An 18,742-nucleotide genomic window follows, 5' to 3' on the forward strand; every position below is an offset into this window, starting at 1 on the left:
TGACGGGCCAGGCTGAGAGGGTCGTGTCGTGGTTCTAAGACTGACAGTTGAGTAGGGGTGAGAATGTAGAGGCAAGATCCTAGCTATGGAGGAGTTGTACACACGAGTTTTACGAGTTCAGGCCCTTCTCGGAGGAAGTAACAGCCCTACGTCTCGGAGCCCTGAGGCGGTCGACTGAATATATGTGTGTGAATTACAGAAAGTGTGAACCCTTGTCCCAGAGGAGGGGGTGGCTTATATAGAGTGCGCCAGGACCCCAGCTCCCCTCTATTACACAGGGTTCAATGCTCATAAAGGTAGGGCGTTACTGGTAACGTCTATAATAAAGTGTTATAAATGCCCATAAAGCTATGGTTTAAGTCATGACCGTTGCAGAGTGGAGGGTTTCTCATCTTCTGGTGGTCGAGTGTCTTCAAGGTGGTCGAGTGAGCACATCTTCATGGTCGAGTGGATGATGTTTTCTCTTCGACTGCTTCTGATTCTTTGTAGAGATGTCCTTGGGGAGGGTATGTTGGACAGATCCATGACCCTACCCTAGGTACATAGCTTCATCATTAGCCCCCGAATGGATCAGGGTTTGAGTGGGAAAGGAGTTGGGAACACTTCCGACCCATTCTTTATGCTATGAGTATATCTCATTCTGGAACAATGAGTTGAGGTGAGGACGTCGACTCCTTTCTCAGTCGCCTTGGTCCATTCTTGGTTTTTGTCGAGTGAATTTTTACGGTAGGATTCCGAATGATGATGTAGAGGATGTTTGTCTTCAGTCTGACAGGTTGTTCTGCTCTCCGCGGATCTCGCGGGATTCGAATTTTGGGAAGTGCGCCAGACGGACGGAACCGAGGTTATCGGGACGGATTACGCAAGTCTCCTCGATCCTCGTGCCACCTTTTTCGCCACAGATCTCGCGGGATTTGTTTAGATCGCCTGGGTCCACCAGTCAGTCACTCGGGCGACGACCTTATAAAAGGCCCCGGACCAGGCCTTTGCCCCGTGCGCTCCCATTCTCTCTTCTTCTTCTCCCAATCTCTCCACCACGCTCGCTTCCGCCCTTGTCGCCGGACCTTTTCTCAAGTTCGACCCGTCGCCATGGGCAAGGAGAGGACGGTGGCGCTGGAACGCGCGAAGAAGGCGACGACGAAGGCGAAGGGCAAGCGGACCAGCCGGGGCGGATCCTCGTCGAGATCTGGCCTGCCGGCGGGATGGATCCAGGGCGACTGGATCCGCTCGACAATCACCCAGGACGACCTCGACGACCTGGTGGAGGGGGGACTGATCCCCCACAAGTCGGCATGGCTCCCGGGGAACGAAACCGAGCCGCAGCCGAGGGAGGGTGAGTTTGTTCTCCTCGCCACCCACGTAGATTGTGGATTCTCACTGCCTCCCCATCCTTTCTTCCGGGGTTTTTTGAACTTCTTTGGGGCCCAACTCCACCATTTCACTCCAAACACCGTAGTCTATCTGGCCGCTTTTGTATCGATGTGCGAAAACTTCTTGGGCTGTCGACCACATTGGGGCATTTTCAAACACATCTTCACCTGCCGATCCCAGTCGGTCAAAAAGGCCAAGTCGAGTGATGAGAAGACACAAGTGATCCAGATGTGCGGGGGTCTGGGGATCCAGATGAGGAGTAAGAGTACTTTCCCAGCCATGATTCTTCCCGACTCGGTCTGGGGCTGGCAGTCGACTTGGTTCTACTGCAAGGATCAGCCGACCCCGGGTTAGTCGACTGGACTTCCTCCCTTTTCCTTGGCTCGAGTGGAGAAGCCCGCCCCCTGAAGGTCATTCCAGAAGAGAAGGCGCATGTCAAGGTGCTGGTCGAGCGGGTCGTCCAGCTTGTCCGCGACGGGGTGACCGGGATGGACCTGCTGGAGGTCTTTCTCGGTGGACGCATCCAACCTCTTCAGGCGCGCGATCATCCAATGTGGATGTACTCTGGGCTCGAGGATTCTACTCGGATCCACCCGGAGGACGTCAGTGAGGATACCTTGGAGAAGTGGTTGATGGGGATCACCAGCAACAAAGACAACCCTCGGGGGTCTAGGAGGGTGATTCCATTCGACAACTCACACCAGCCGGAGCAGGTATAATTCTGTCTTATCAAGTATCTTTTCGATTCACCGAGTGATATCTTGTTTATGGTCGATTGAATTTCCTTTGATCGTTGTCCTTTCAGGCCCTCATCGACATGTACTCAATGCCCAACGGAGTGCAGGACCAAGAGGCCGAGGAAGAAGGGAGCAGTGGCGAGAGCGGCGAGGAGCATTCGGAGGCCGAGGAAGACGAGGAGAGCGACAAATCAACTGATGACGAAGAGGTCGACTCGCCTCCTCGCGGGGAGAGGAGATCCAAACATGCCCACGACCCGGCGAGCGCTCCGGACTCGGTGGCCGCGTCGACTGGTCAGTCTTCGAAGCGTCCTAGGATGTCTTCCCCGACGCCGACTGAAAAGGCTCCAAAGCAGTCCAAAGTTGCGCCGCCTCCAGCGCCGAAAGCGCCGAAAGCTACCTCCTCCAAGCCGCCAAAAGCTTTACCCAGGATCAAAGTGACCGTTCCTACTATCTCCGAGTAACCATCTGACTTGTCATTCTCGTCGACTCAATTAACTGGACATAACCGATTGAATGCAGGTCTTTGCAGTGCTGCTACGTCAGGAACCTCTTCCCTCCAATACCGGGACGAGGAAATGGAAGATGCGGTAACCTCCAACCCAGGTATAAACTCTTGCAATTTTGTTCTTGATTCTTTAGTCGATTGCGTTCAAGTGGCTCACTTGGGGTCGAATGATCTGCCTTGCAGCTCCACCCAACGTCATAGATCTTCCAGATGACGATGAAGATGTGGCTCTTAAGCCCAGGAAAAGCAAGAAGGTAACTGCTGGTAGGATGTCTCGGCAAGAACCCACTACGACACCTCCCGTCCGTCAACCTGAAGACGCGGGCAGGGCTTCTGTGACCTTCGCCGCACCTTTGTCGAGTGGGCCTCCCGCACCGTCGACTGCACCTGTAATTCCTTCAGCTGTCCAACTCCACGCCACGGAGCTCCAAGCTGCCTCACCTGGGTCGTCTGCCCACTTTTTCACCAGCTACCCCATCCCGGACAACCAGTCGGAAGCGGCTGCGGAAGCCATCCGACAAGCTGACATGATGATGGAGCGGGTGAAGACAGTGCATGAGAACAGCCAGGCTGCCTACGACGCCAGCGCTGCTCTTCGGGCCAATGTCCAGGTGAGTAAAGTTTCCAACTGGTTTTGCTCTATGAGGAAATGTTACTCGAAAAATCTTCTTCTACACAATCTCCTGTTGTTTGCGTCGAATTAGAGCACCCACTAGGTGTTTTGTTGATTTTGGTAGTTTCGCTCTTCTACTCGGCCTGGGCGAGTGGAATCAGAACCGGTGGGGGCACACTAAGTGCACCCACTGGGTGTAGTCCCCGAGACCGCGGTCGACTGCTAGCAGTCGACTGGGGTCTGAGTTCTTCTTTCCTTTCTTTTTTACTCCTTACACTCGACTCAGGCGGACCGGTCGAGTAGTTTCGTTCTTCCACTCGGTCTGGGCGAGTGGGATCTGAACCGGTGGGGGCACGCCAAGTGCACCCACTGGGTGTAGTCCCCAAGACCGCAGTCGACTGCTGGCAGTCGGCTGGGGTCTGAGCAGTTTTTTTTTGAGTTGAGTCTTAGTCAGCGGGGGCACGCCAAGTGCACACGCTGGGTGTAGCCCCTGAGACCGCAGTCTATTGTGTGCAAACGGCTGGGGTCTAAGCAAACTTCTTTAGGTTTTATTCACTCGGAAGTAAACAACCTTTGATCTTATCGACTGATCCGTCTTTTGCCTTCTGCAGAAGTCTTGCACTCTTATTTCTAAGTTTGCTGAGCTTGAGGAGAAGCAGAGGCAACTCAACCTCGACTTGGAATTAGCCCAGCAGAATCTGAAGAAAGCTCAGGACGAAGCCGCTGGTATGGAAGGTAACTGACTGTCGACTGACTTTCAATACATTTCTTTGATCTCTTCTTTGATTCGATTGCTTCTTTTGCAGAGAAAATGAAGTTGGCTCTGGAGAAGAAGGACTCGGACCTCGCCGCCGCGCAAAAAGCAGCTCAAGATAAAACTGCTCTCGCGGACCAGAAGCTTGCTTCAATCGGAACGCTGGAAGGAGAGGTGACCAAACTGAAATCTTGTCTTAATGAAGCTAACCGCGAAGTGACCAGTCTGAAGAAGGACAAGGTCGCCCTGAATGAAAAGCTGGAGTCTGCGATCCGCAAGAGGAATGGCACGGAAGCTTAGGACTCTTGCCAAGAAGCTTTATCTCACGCTGGAAGGTATTTCTTTTAATCCGACTGTGTTGATTCTTGCGATCGGATCTTCCTCGGTCGATTGACTAATTTTTGCTGCAGAATTCTGTCAAGACTTCGACGAGGAAACTGGAAGGGTCGAGACGGGTCTGGACCCTATCGCTTCTCTAGTCTGCGACGAAACTGCAATGAACGTGCTCCGACTGGAGTCCCGTATCGCCAGCGCCATAAGCTACCTCGCGCGCCTGAAGGAGGTAGTCTCCCGAATCGACTCATCGCTTTGTCCGGGGGCGGCGCTTCAGAATGACCTGGAATCCTTGATGACTCAACTGAACGAGATCCCTGACCGAGTGCAAGAATGAAAGAAATCCTCCGCCCGGTGTGGTGCTGATGTGGCGTTGTCCTTGGTGCGAGTCCATTGCAAGGAAGCTCGTGAAGACAAGCTGGCTGCGATGAAAATTGCTAACACCAAAAAGCATGAGTTCCAGTCCTTCATGGAGACTTTCATTGCTGCCACCACTCGGATTGCTGATGGGATCGACCTGGACTCATTTGTGGCGCATGCCAGCCCTCCTCCGGCCGAGTGAACAAACTTTTGAAACTTGAATCTGCTTTAAATTTGCCTCGGAATGCCAAGTGATTGATGTAACCGTTGAACTCCTTCGGGCTTGATGCCCGAGCACTTTTGATTTGCTGCTTGGAACTTTTAGGATTTATCTGAATTTGGTTTATCTCCGAATGTGCTTGCGTTTGCCTTCGAATGGACTTTGCTCATTGCTTGAAATAGTCTTTGTGCTGGAGATGCAGCTCTGAGGGGGCAGCTCTAGTCGACCCGCGCTTCGTCGTCCTCACGGATAGGGATGGAGCAGACGTTGTACTTGTGTCGTAGCTCCGAAGGAGAAGGTTGCAGTCGACCTGCACCTGTCGTCCTTGCGGATAGGGATGGAGCGGACGTTGTACTTGTGCCATAGCTCCAAAGGAGAAGGTTGCAGTCGACCTGCACCTCGTCATCCTTACAGATAGGGATGGAACGGACGTTGTACTTGTGCCATAGCTCCGAAGGAGAAGGTTGCAGTCGACCTGCACCTCGTCATCCTTGCGGATGGGGATGGAGCGGACGTTCTACTTGTGCCGCAGCTCCAAAGGAGAAGGTTGCAGTCGACCTGCACCTCGTCATCCTTACGGATAGGGATGGAACAGACGTTGTACTTGTGCCGCAGCTCCGAAGGAGAAGGTTGCAGTCGACCTGCACCTCGTCATCCTTGCGGATGGGGATGGAGCGGACATTGTACTTGTGCCACAGCTCCGAAGGAGAAGGTTGCAGTCAACCTGCACCTCGTCATCCTTGCGGATAAGGATGGAGCGGACATTGTACTTGTGCCGCAGCTCCGAAGGTGAAGGTTTCAATCGACATGCACCTCGTCATCCCCGTGGATAGGGATATGTTTCAAACTTAGGCGAGTACTGGACTGTAGCTAAGTCTCCTAGTGAGAGAACTTAGGCGAGTGCTGGACTGCAGCTAAGCCCCCGAGTGGGAGGGTTGCTCTCCACTCGGTAGGATTTTTTCAAACTTAGGCGAGTACTAGACTGTAGCTAAGTCTCCTAGTGGGATAACTTAGGCGAGTGCTGGACTGCAGCTAAGCCCTCGAGTGGGAGGGTTTCTCTCCACTCGGTAGGATTTTTTCAAACTTAGGCGAGTACTGGACTGCAGCTAAGTCTCCTAGTGGGAGAACTTAGGCGAGTGCTGGACTGCAGCTAAGCCCCCGAGTGGGAGGGTTGCTCTCCACTCGGTAGGATTTTTTCAAACTTAGGCGAGTACTGGACTGCAGCTAAGTCTCCTAGTGGGAGAACTTAGGCGAGTGCTGGACTACAGCTAAGCCCCCGAGTGGGAGGGTTGCTCTCCACTCGGTAGGATTTTTTCAAACTTAGGCGAGTACTGGACTGCAGCTAAGTCTCCTAGTGGGAGAACTTAGGCGAGTGCTGGACTGCAGCTAAGCCCCCGAGTGGGAGGGTTGCTCTCCACTCGGTAGGATTTTTTCAAACTTAGGCGAGTACTGGACTGCAGCTAAGTCTCCTAGTGGGAGAACTTAGGCGAGTGCTGGACTGCAGCTAAGCCCCCGAGTGGGAGGGTTGCTCTCCACTCGGTAGGATTTTTTCAAACTTAGGCGAGTACTGGACTGCAGCTAAGTCTCCTAGTGGGAGAACTTAGGCGAGTGCTGGACTGCAGCTAAGCCCCCGAGTGGGAGGGTTGCTCTCCACTCGGTAGGATTTTCTTTCGAACTTAGGCGAAACGGATTCGCGACTAAGCCCACCCACTGGGGGATTTCAGAAGTAAATAAGAACACAACAATCGAATGATAGGACCATAAGCTCTTGTCTTTGATAAACAAATTACAAAGGTGTTTCTTATTACATTTTATTCGAACGAGTGCTTAAGTATAAAAGGGGTGGAGCAGCTCCGCGTTCCAAGCCCGTGGCTCGTCTTTCTGATGCTCAATACTGTAAAGATGGTATGCTCCGTTGTGGAGAACTTTGGTGATGATGAAGGGGCCCTCCCAAGGTCGGGGCAAGCTTGTGTGGTTTCTGTTGATCCACTCGAAGAACCAGGTCTCCTTCTTGAAAGGCTCGACCCCTCACATTTCTGGCGTGGAATCGACGCAGGTCTTGCTGATAAATGGTCGAGCGGATCAAGGCCATCTCTCTTTCCTCCTCTAAGAGATCGACTGAATCTTGCCGGGCCTGCTCTGCTTCCTCTTCGGAGAAGAGCTCAACTCGGGGTGCATTGTGGAGCAGATCACTTGGCAGAACAGCTTCGGCTCCATAGACTAAGAAGAAAGGAGTTCGTCCGGTCGACCGATTAGGAGTTGTCCTCAAACCCCACAGAACTGACGGAAGTTCATCAACCCAAGCGCCTGCTGCGTGTTTGAGATCACGCATCAGTCGGGGTTTCAGTCCTTTGAGAATTAGGCCATTGGCTCTTTCTGCTTGTCCGTTCGACTGCGGGTGAGCGACAGAAGCATAGTCGACTCGAGTGCCCTGAGAGGCGCAGAAAGCTCTGAACTCATCGGAATCGAAGTTCGATCCGTTGTCCGTGATGATGTTGTGTGGGACTCCATATCTGAATGTCAATTCTCTGATAAAACTGACAGCGGTGCTAGCATCAAGGTTCTTGATAGGTTTAGCTTCGATCCATTTGGTAAACTTGTCGACTGCAACGAGCACATGAGTGAAGCCGCTCCTGCCAGTTCTCAGTGGTCCAACCATATCCAGTCCCCAAACAACAAAGGGCCAGATGAGGGGGGTGGTCTTCAGGGCTGACGCTGGCTTGTGAGACATGTCGGAGTAAAACTGGCAGCCTTCACATCTGTCGACTATATCTTTCGCCATTTCATTTGCTCGTGGCCAATAGAATCCAGCTCGGTATGCTTTAGCCACGATGGCCCGAGAGGACGCATGATGACCACAGGTCCCCGAGTGGATGTCATTGAGGATCATTCGACCTTCTTCTGGTGTTATGCATTTCTGACCGACTCCAGTCACGCTTTCCCTGAACAGCTGCCCTCTTATCACAGTAAAGGCCTTGGATCGACGGACGATCTGTCGAGCCTCTTCTTCATCCTCCGGGAGTTCTTTCCTGAGGATGTACGCAATGTAGGGCACCGTCCAGTCGGGAGTAATGGCCAGAACCTCCATGATCAGGTCGACCACGGCTGGGACCTCGACTTCAGTCGGATCTGTGGCGCTCTTAGGTTGCGTGGGCTCTTCAGTAAAAGGATCTTCCTAAACTGTCGGCGAGTGAATATGCTCCAAAAACACATTGCTGGGAATGGATTCTCTCTTGGAACCTATCTTTGCCAAATCGTCGGCTGCTTGATTTTTCAGTCGGGGTATGTGGTGGAGTTCTAACCCCTCAAACTTCTTCTCAAGCTTTCCTCACCGCGTTGTAGTAACCAGTCATGGCTGGGCTTCTGACATCCCACTCCTTCATCACTTGATTAACTACTAAATCTGAGTCGCCATAGACCATCAGGCGACGGACGCCGAGTGAGATGGCCATGCGCAACCCATACAGGAGTGCTTCATATTCTGCTTCATTGTTGGAAGAATCAAAGTGAATCTGGAGGACATATCTGAGCCTGTCTCCTCGGTGGGATACCAGAACTACTCCAGCACCAGAACCGTTCAGCATCTTGGATCCGTCAAAGAACATGGTCCAGTGCTCAGAGTGAACTTGAGTCGGCAGTTGCTGTTCGATCCACTCGGCGAGGAAATCTGCTATTGCTTGGGACTTGATAGCTTTCTTTGCCTCAAACTTGATATCCAGGGGAAGGAGTTCAATCACCCATTTGGCCACTCGACCAGTTGCATCTCTGTTGTGCAGAATCTCTGACAATGGAGCATCGCTGATGACTATAACAGAGTGATCCGAGAAATAGTGTGCAACCTTCTTCGTGGTCATGTAAATCCCATATACAAGCTTCTGATAATGAGGATATCTCTACTTTGACGGCGTCAGGACTTTAGAAATATAATAGACTGGGCGTTGAACCTTATAAGCTTTTCCTTCTTCTTCCCGCTCGATCGTAAGTACTGTACTGATGACTTGTCCAGTGGTTGCTATATAAAGCAGTAGAGGCTCTTTGCTGATTGGAGCAGCAAGCACCGGCTGGGTGGAAAGCAGGGCTTTTAGCTCTGCAAATGCTGTATCAGCTTCTGCGGTCCACTCGAACTTGTCTGATTTCTTCATCAGTTGGTAAAGAGGCAGCGCCTTTTCACCGAGGCGATAAATGAATCGACTTAGGGCGGCCAAGCAACCAGTATGCTTCTGGACATCATGCACACGCACATGGCATTTCATTCGGAGTATAGCGCCTACTTTCTCTGGGTTAGCATCGATTCCTCGTTCGGAAACAAGAAAACCGAGTAACTTTCCGCCTGGAACTCCAAACGTGCACTTTGATGGATTGAGCTTGATATCATACCTTCTGAGGTTGGCAAAGGTTTCAGCAAGGTCAGTCAGTAGGTCGGAACCTTTACGTGACTTGACCACAATTTCATCCATGTATGCTTCCACATTCCGACTGATCTGAGTGAGCAGGCACTTCTGAATCATCCGCATGAATGTGGCTCCGGCGTTCTTCAAACCGAATGGCATTGTGACATAACAGAAGCACCCAAACGGGGTGATAAAAGCTGTCTTTATTTCGTCGGGTCCGTACAGACGGATCTGGTGGTACCCGGAGTAAGCGTCCAAAAAGGACAAACGCTCGCACCCTGCAGTCGAGTCAACTATCTGATCGATGCGAGGGAGAGGGAAGTGATCTTTCGGGCAGGCTCGATTGATATCCTTGAAATCAATACACATGCGAAGTGAGTCGTCTTTCTTTGGGACCATGACAACATTGGCTAACCACTCGGAGTGATAAATTTCTCGGATAAACTCAGCCGCCAAAAGCCGAGCCACCTCTTCACCGATTGCCTTTCTTTTCTGGACGGTGGACCATCGAAGATGCTCTTTGACTGGTTTCACCTTCGGGTCAACTCGCAAACGATGCTCAGCCAATCCCCTGGAACACCCGGCATGTCAGAAGGCTTCCATGCAAAGATGTCCCAGTTCTCACGGAGGAACTGGATGAGCGCTTCTTCCTATTTGGAGTCGAGTGTGGTGGAAATGTGAGTCGGAGCTGCATTGGGATCCGTCGGGTGAATGTGAATCGACTTCGTTTCACCAGACGACTGGAATGCTGAATCTGTGGCTGGCTTCTTGGCTCGCAGCAAGTCACTCGGATCTGCATTTTTCTGGTATTCTTGCAATTCTACCACGGCCATCTGGGCATCGGCGATCTTCGAGCCCTTCTGGAAGCACTCTTCTGCCTTCTTTTGACTGCCAGTGATAGTGATCACTCCTCTGGGACCAGGCATCTTCAGTTTGAGGTACACGTAACATGGTCGAGTCATAAACCGTGCGTAAGCTGGCCTGCCCAGAATTGCATGATAAGCACTCTGGAAATCTACAACTTCAAATGTCAACTTCTCTTTGCGGTAATTTTTGAAATCACCAAAAACCACGTCGAGTGCAATCTGATCGAGGGATGCAGCCTTCTTGCCTGGAATGACCCCATGGAAACTCATATGGCTTTCACTGAGTCTGGACATCAGAATGCCCATTCCTTTCAACGTTTCTGCATACAGTATGTTCAGACCACTGCCACCGTCCATCAGGACCTTTGTCAGTCGAGTGCCTTCGACCACCGGGTCAACCACCAGTGCTTACCTCCCAAGGGTGGTGATGTGCGCTGGGTGATCAGACTGGTCGAATGTAATGGAGTCTGCGACCACTTCAAGTAACTGGGTATCGCCGGAGCGACCATGTTCACTTCCCTGTTGATGACTTTCAATCGCCTTTTGCTCTCAACATCAGTAAAAATCATCATAGTGGAATTTACGTGGTGATAACCATCATCATCCTCACCCTCATCCTCATCCTTGTCGGCTTCCTTCTCCTTTTCCTTGGGCTGTTTCTCTCGGAACTGCTGGATTAGGAGGCGACACTGTCGAGTGGTGTGCTTCGGGTAAATGAAGTTGCCTTCTTCATCTTTTTTGGTGTGGATATGGCACGGCAAATCCAACACGTCATTCCCATCTTGATCTTTTACTTTCTTGGGGTTCCATGACCCTTTGGGCTTTCCCTTGAACTTTCCTTGAACCACAGCCAAGGCTTCACCCGGAGCAGCTGGCTCGGCCTTGCGCTTCTGTTTCCGACCGGAGTTTCCTCCTCCGGTTTCGTGGGCGACTGCTTTGTGCTTGCGCTCCGGAGTCGCTCTTCTTCTTCACCGTTGGCATACTTGGTGGCAATTTCCATCATCCGAGCCAGAGTCATATTTCCTGTCCGGCCGAATTTCATATTCAACTCCCTATACCTGACGCCTTCCTTAAAGGCACAAATTGCCTGATGATCTGACACATCTTCTACCGTGTGGTGTAGGATGGTCCATCTCTGGATATAATCCCTCAAAGTTTCATTCGGCTTCTGAACACAACACTGTAACTCTGTCAAACCTGTCGGCCGTTTGCAAGTGCCCTCGAATGTTCTGACAAACACTCGGGCGAGATCTTCCCAAGTATAGATGCTGCCAGGTGCTAACTGATTCAGCCATGCTCTAGCTGAGCCCTCCAACATCATAGGAAAGTATTTCATGGCCACTTCATCATTGCCGCCACCAATCTGGACAGCCACTCGGTAGTCTTCAAGCCAAGTGTCAGGCTTGGACTCTTCGGTGAACTTACTAACTCCAGACGCCAACCTGAAGTTGGGGGGAATCACCGCAGCTCTGATAGCTCTGCTGAAGCACTCTGGACCAGAGACATGCACCATGTTGCTAGTTTGTGGACCTCCATCATGGCCCTCTCGGTGAGCTCTGTTTCTGTCGACCAAGCCCTGCATGAGAATAGATCTCGCATCAAAGCCTGGCTCCCTGGGGTCGATTGGAATACCTCGCCCAACACTGTGAGGGTGTCTGTCTTCATGCTGCCGAGGCACGTACGACCCGCTCCTCGGGGAGGCGTGGGCACTCGACGGCGATCATCACGATCGACTCGGCGATCATACTGCTCTCGGTTTCTGTACTGATCTCGTCGATCCCCACGTCCCTCATGCCTCGGAGGCGATCTTGGGCTATGGGCCGACTGAACTGTGTCTCCCATCACAGATCTGATGTGGATCCTATCCCGTGACTGAGATACAACCGTATTCTGCTCTCCCGTCGCCCGGAGCAAGGCTCGGATCTGCACCAGACCTCGACCAGCTTCTGACTGGGAGGGTTGGATCGACTCCGCTATCCGGGCAGCAGCAGCTAGATTCTGGATAGGGTTCGGTATACCTGAGTCGGAGGAGGAAAAAGCTGGCGTCGACTGGATTCGGGAGCGCGCTGCCGAGCGCGGTCGTCGAGTGCGCGCTGGAGGTTCTCCAGTCGAGTGCGCTCAGCCAGGTTGGCCAAGCGCGCCTGCTCCAAGGCCTAGGCCTCAGGGGTTTCTCCAACTATAGGAGTATGCAATGCATCCATGTTCCGACGGCGGAGTTCCTCCCTCTGCTGTGAGGAGAGGGGTTCCAGGCGGTACTCCTCGTGAACGCGCCACAGATCGCCGTTCCCGTCGCCTCCGTCTTCACGGTTGAAGCCAGGAGGGCTGTGTGGTCCATTGACCATCAGAACTTCAGCCGCTGGGTCGCTGCTGTCGCACTCGGATGCGGTCTCTACGGAGCCAGTCGACAGATCGAACAGGCCGTAGAGAGTTTTGTCAGGCTCGATCGCCACGACTTGAGGGGTGGCCGACTGGCGGGCCACCGCATGCCTCACCCACCGATGAAGCCTCGACCGACCGGAGCGTTTGCTCCGGCGAGCCGCAGGGAGGGGGAAATCTGATGAAGTCGACTGATACTGGGTCGATGGTTGCCGCAGGAGGATGCCGCGGACGCACGCGCGAAAGTGCGTCGCCCCGTGAGCAGGGAGCGCGTCGACGTCGAGTGGAGCCTCCTGAAGCCAAGCGGAGTCGTCGGCGACAAACACGAGCGCGCCGAGACAGATCTCGAGGCCCTCAGCCAAACCTCCTCCTGAAACCATGATGAAGGGGATCGGAAAAATCGCAACTTCTCCAACAAGTCGCTAAGACACCTGCCCCAAGGTGGGCACCAACTGTCGTGGTTCTAAGACTGACAGTAGAGTAGGGGGTGAGAATGTAGAGGCAAGATCCTAGCTATGGAGGAGTTGTACACACGAGTTTTACGAGTTCAGGCCCTTCTCGGAGGAAGTAACAGCCCTACGTCTCGGAGCCCTGAGGCGATCGACTGAATATATGTGTGTGAATTACAGAAAGTGCGAACCCTTGTCCCAGAGGAGGGGTGTGGCTTATATAGAGTGCGCCAGGACCCCAGCTCCCCTCCGTTACACAAGGTTCAATGCTCATAAAGGTAGGGCGTTACTGGTAACGTCTACAATAAAGTGTTATAAATGCCCATAAAGCTATGGTTTAAGTCATGACCGTTGCAGAGTGGAGGGTTTCTCATCTTCTGGTGGTCGAGTGTCTTCAAGGTGGTCGAGTGAGCACATCTTCATGGTCGAGTGGATGATGTTTTCTCTTCGACTGCTTCTGATTCTTTGTAGAGATGTCCTTGGGGAGGGTATGTTGGACAGATCCATGACCCTACCCTAGGTACATAGCTTCATCAGGCCGCACAGGAAACCAAACATGTCGAATTTTGCACCTCGGGTGCGAGATAGGTGCGACGCACCCATCCAAACACGCCCCTAGCAACTGGGCCTGGCGTGCGCCTACCCTGAGAGCATGGGCCTCTCCCCTCTCGCGAGCCACGCACGCATGCGCGCGCTGAACCGCCTAGGGCCGCCTGCCACGTGCGCGCGCTACGCCGGAAAACTCGCCGAGAAGAATCGATCTCGATTGCTTTCTACACGCTGCAAGTGCTTCTGATTGCTATTCCAAAACGCCGACTCCGAACAGATCTCGTTGCCACCGTTCCGATCCGTGGATCGGTTTCAACTCCACAACTATGATCCCTCGGCTTCGCTTCCTCTAGATCAACCCGACCGTCTTCCGAACCTTTTCAACCTTCCTCATGATACCACTTGTTAGAATAAACCGAGGCATACCGTCGATCATCCGAGGACCAAGCAATCACACACAAGCACGACACCGAGATTTGTTAACGAGGTTCACCGATATGGATATATCCCCGGGGCCTGACTATGGGCGCTCCTCCCCATGACACCGCTACAATACCGTACCCGGTCACCTTGGACACCGGCACATGCCGCCGACTTCTCCTGCGTTCCGGTACTATTATGTTGGCATAGGTTATATCGTATGTCTATCCCCCGCTATTTATGAGAGGCCTAGGATACAGGTGTCCTACTTTGACACGACTACATATCCTATATAAACACAATACAACTACAAGTCCAACTGTAACCTACCCTTGTACACAATATTCGACACAACTCCAACAATCATTTTATCTATGGTTTGCATAGATAGGAAGGCCTAGTGGAAAATACCCATTGTCATCAAAGATCAGACAAAACATCGTAGGAAATGGTGGCAAGTCATTTCCTATGCACTAGAGCGAGGCAGGCGTTTTCACCTAGGAAAGGCATTGACAGGCAAATATACATAGGTGATCGATACCTTTTCTTTCTCAAAAAAAAAAGATGATTGGTACCTCACTGTATTACGGATAATATAACTAATTTATATAATTAGGTCCGTAGGACACATATAAGCTATTCCCTCTGTTGCATAATATAAAAGCGTTTTTATATATATGTGGGCGCATGCATATATCATCCATGAAGTTCAAACACAAGATGACTTGCAGGTGCAGAGGCACTAGGTTCCTTTACAATCTGTACATATAAGATGATTTGTCAACACGCTTGTAGGCGTTCCAATCTTGGGAACGAGTGTTTGCAGGTTCTACACGCAAGATGGCGGTAGTACCATTTTGTAGTCAGTAGGAAGAAAAGAAACACTATCATTTCAGATAGTGTGTTCTGGAACTTCTTCACGGCATGCACTTGCATGTCTTTAGTGAGCCATGATGACTTTATATACAAGAGACTAAGCCCGCAACTGCCTCCCGGGTCGCTCGCTCGGGCGACTCCGGAGGCGATACGAGGCCGAGCCAACCACTCCTCGTCTCTGATCTCTCACCGCCGCCATCGCCGCCGGCTCCACGGCGGCGGCGGCGGCGCCCTGCCCTGCCCTGCCCTGCCGTCAAAGGCGGAGGGTGTGGTGGGCGTGCGTTAGGCATGTGGTGGTGGCACTCCCGTGGATGATCTGCACTTCGACAGCGGAATCGGAGGCTGGCAGCGTCATCAGTTCATGGGGTCGTGCCTTTGTTGGTGTTTGGTCCTCCGGTGGGGTGCTGCTGTAGCCGCTTGGACTTAACGCCCTTCGTTCCGTGAGGGTCTTCCTCGAGATCTGAAGATCGGCCTGGAGAAGATGCGATGGCTGCTCCATACCAATAGCCAATATTGGTTTGGCTTTGAGGCAGCTCGAGTTGTGCGCTTCTCCAATTCTCCAGGAGGCTGCACCGTTGGATCTTCCCTGGTGGTTGCCTCCTGATCTGGCCGCCGCCGTCGCCGTGGTGCGTTGCTGGCCCTGCCGATCTAGCAAGTTCGCTGGTGATTGCCGGCATCCCAATGTGGCAGTCTGCTGGTGGTTGCCAGCCTTCTGATCTAGATTATTTCCATGGCTTGGTGCGTCCCTATCTGGTTGCTAGCCGGTGATTCCGGTCTTCCGATCTGGTTCGTCTCCATGGCTTGGAATAGATCAAGACAAGCATGCGGGGCTGGTGCATGGATGCTTACGCACACAGACGGCCGCTTGAGGTGCACGTGCGTGCAGATGACGGCCACCGACTAGTTGCAGCCCATGGTCCTGGCTACTTGCCTCGCTGATTGCGGTCGCCATTGAAAGATCTTTGTGTGAGTTTCATCTCTGCAGATCAGGTGGTTGACTTCGGTGGCGAGATGCAAACTATGGGTGGAGTTTTGATACAGAGGGATGATTGTACAGCGATGATAGCTGCTGGGATTGTGAAAAAGTGGTGGCGACAACACCTGAATGACTTCAATGGTGGTGCTACTTGAGCACCCCGTTTCGAGCTCCGGAGTGAAAGCCTAGGTCTGACCCAATTTTGGTATACCTAGCAATGACGATGTTTTACATCGTTATCTTATTGAAGGCATTGTTCGGAATGCTCGGACTGATTTTTTAGGGTGAAAGCCTAGATTCTAGCTTTGGGTTGCTGGATCCGGTGACGGTGACATTTGAGTGTCGCTTACTTCCTGAAGGCGTTGCTGTTGAAGAATCTCGTCGTCCGCGTGGTGTCATGAGACGGTCGGTGCAGATATGGTCATTGTTATAGTTTGCTGATCGTTGATCTGATCGCTTTAGGGCATTTTTTTTATTTTTTTTTCTCGTCTACGTATAGCTTTGGTCTTATATGACTTAGCTATTTACCGGCGTGTTTTGTGTGCGTGCGTTGATGTCGGTTCATATCCTAACTATGCAAAGGCCGGGTATATGTTTATTGTATTTGTATCCTCTTGATGCTTCATTTTAAGTTAATAAAGTCCATCCTTTATTGAAAAAAATATACAAGAGACTAACACTGAGATATGAAAAGACTTACTCGAATGCTGGCAGCTACACTTAGATGAAAAGACAAGTTGATATTCACATAGTACATATTGTAGAAAGCGACTTACAAGCTTCCCATATAGCACATGATTGATTCAGTTGGCAATTCCATGACCATACATACATTACATATATATTAGTGCAGTGCATCCTACCATTGTCTGAACCTATTTTTTACCAGTTGAAACCATTCCCACCATCAGAACAGGAACCATTCCCACCATCAGAACAGGAACTCACTTCAGTTTCAGTGATAACCCGACTGAACAAGGCCCATGAAATCAGGCTCTACTACAGGTTGATTCTCTCTTCTTTCTATCAAGTGCAGGTGCATTGCGTCACATGTGCTTGAGGACAAACATGCCGAAACCGACGCCGAGGAAGGTGGCGATGGCGATGCCAAATATGCCGGCGAGGATCCCGGGGACGACCAGGGAGCTCCAGCCCTTGCTGGTGGCCATGCCGCAGGCGGTGGCTGGACGCGATGAGCAGCAGCTTCTCCTCCAACCCCAGCAGCTTCCCAGCGCCCAAGATCACCAGCAGGTGCACGGCGATCTGCACCAACGAGAAAGCGAAGATGCCGGGCGCCGTGTGAATGATGTGGAAAAAAATTATATGAAACCAGATCTCACGGTTAGCAGGTGAGACCCGTCCCAATGGATGACATGTGGCATTCACAAATCACAAAGCATTTAATCTCTTCTTCATTGATTTTAAGTGGGGGACGAAGGATACTTTGTGATTTATGAATGCCACGTCTCATAGAATTCTTTTCCAGATGACGTCGCGGATGCTCCCGTTGGCCCCACCTGCATCAGGATCACGGCCATGGCCTCGCCGGCGGGGGCGAGCTTGCCGACGTGCGAGGGGAACAGTGTCGCCAGCGCCACCGCGATTGCTGTGATGCAGGGGAGGCTGCCGCCCTGTACGCCCAGCAGGGCCGTCATGTGCTTGCCTGCTCTGCATATCGCGAACGACACGGCCAGCGCCGTCGCGCTCTCCAGGACCGGCAGCCTGTCGCCGCCGCCGGCAGCCGGAGTGGGCTCGCCGCTGGCGTTGACTCCCTCTTTGGAATGCACCGTCTCTTCAGCGGGGATCTTGGCGGCCAGCGCGAATAGCGTGGTGAAGTAGAGCGCGCAGATGACGTTGTCGGCGGCCAGCACCGACGGGGTCACCTGCAGGGCCTCCGCGACGGCCACGTAGTTGACGGCTCCTCCGATGTGCCGGCTCATGAGGGCCGCCGCGATCTTCCAGTTGTCCGGCCCCAGCGACCGCATCGGCACCAGCGCGAACGCCACCACCGTGCCCACCGTCGTCGCCACTGCCATTTCCAAGAAAGATCGATGGGTCATGGGTCATGGATTGTCAGCTAGCTGAGTAGTGGAACTGTAGATCGATGAAGCGCGCGTACCAGATCCGAGGAGGAATGCGAGGAGGAGGGCGCCGGCGGAGCGGACAACGCGGCGGAGGTCGGCGCGGAAGAGGAGCAGCGGCACGGCCAGCGGGAGCAGGTACTCCAGCACCACGCGGTAGGCGGGGGCGTCGGCGGCGACGAGCCCGGCCGTGGTGGCGGCGAGGCCGAGCAGCACGCTCACCAGCGCGCCGCTCAGCGCCTTGCCGGCGCGGGTGCTTTTCTCGGACCAGACGCCCAGCGCGGCCGCGGACAGGAGGACCGTCCAGTTGCCCCAGTGGTCGGAGACCAGGACCAGGGGGAGGCCGTGGGGCAGCAGAGCTCGGGCTCGAGAGAGCGGGAGGCGCCGGCGTGCAGCGTGGCCGCGGTGGTGGACAAGAGTAGTGCGGGTGCCGGCGACGGCGGTTGAGAGAGAAGAGGCGTGGCTAGCTGAGTCTCGGCTGCGTGGGCGCACGACCACGAAGGCTGCCGTCGCCGTCGCGGCGGCCATCGATGGTCAACCGCGTCTTCCCGTCGAAAGCCAAATGAAGTGGATGCCTGTCGTTGGGAAAAAAATTCCTGTACTACCGGATCGTGCACAACCAATCGTGAGACCCTCTCCCGCATGGGACACCTGGCAATACGAATCTTAAAGCAACAATGGTCTCGGATCTCTCCGTCGCCCCATCCAACCGTCACTGTGGTGATGCGCCCGGGCTGCTCGTCATATCACAGCCGGTGTGCTCCTTAGAGGGAAGAAAATTATATAAGATCAGGTCTTACGGTTAGCAGGTGAGACCCGTCTTGATGGATGACACGTGGTATTCACAAATCACAAAGCATTT

At 52.9% G+C, this 18,742-nt stretch overlaps 1 protein-coding gene across 1 annotated transcript; it reads right to left on the reverse strand.

Annotated features, from left to right (window-relative positions):
- Positions 1-16,569: 16,569 nt before the first annotated feature.
- On the reverse strand, positions 16,570-18,467 carry LOC123104306 (uncharacterized membrane protein YjcL). Its single transcript, XM_044526127.1, has 3 exons — positions 17,919-18,467; positions 17,317-17,828; positions 16,570-17,062 (listed from the first exon to the last, which is right to left on the reverse strand). The coding sequence occupies exons 1-3, from the start codon at positions 18,406-18,408 to the stop codon at positions 16,826-16,828; spliced, it is 1,239 nt and encodes a 412-aa protein (XP_044382062.1). The 5' UTR covers positions 18,409-18,467; the 3' UTR covers positions 16,570-16,825.
- Between the last annotated feature and the right edge of the window lie 275 nt (positions 18,468-18,742).

The sequence above is a fragment of the Triticum aestivum genome, chromosome 5A (genome assembly GCF_018294505.1).
Source record: "Triticum aestivum cultivar Chinese Spring chromosome 5A, IWGSC CS RefSeq v2.1, whole genome shotgun sequence".
NCBI lineage: Eukaryota > Viridiplantae > Streptophyta > Magnoliopsida > Poales > Poaceae > Triticum > Triticum aestivum.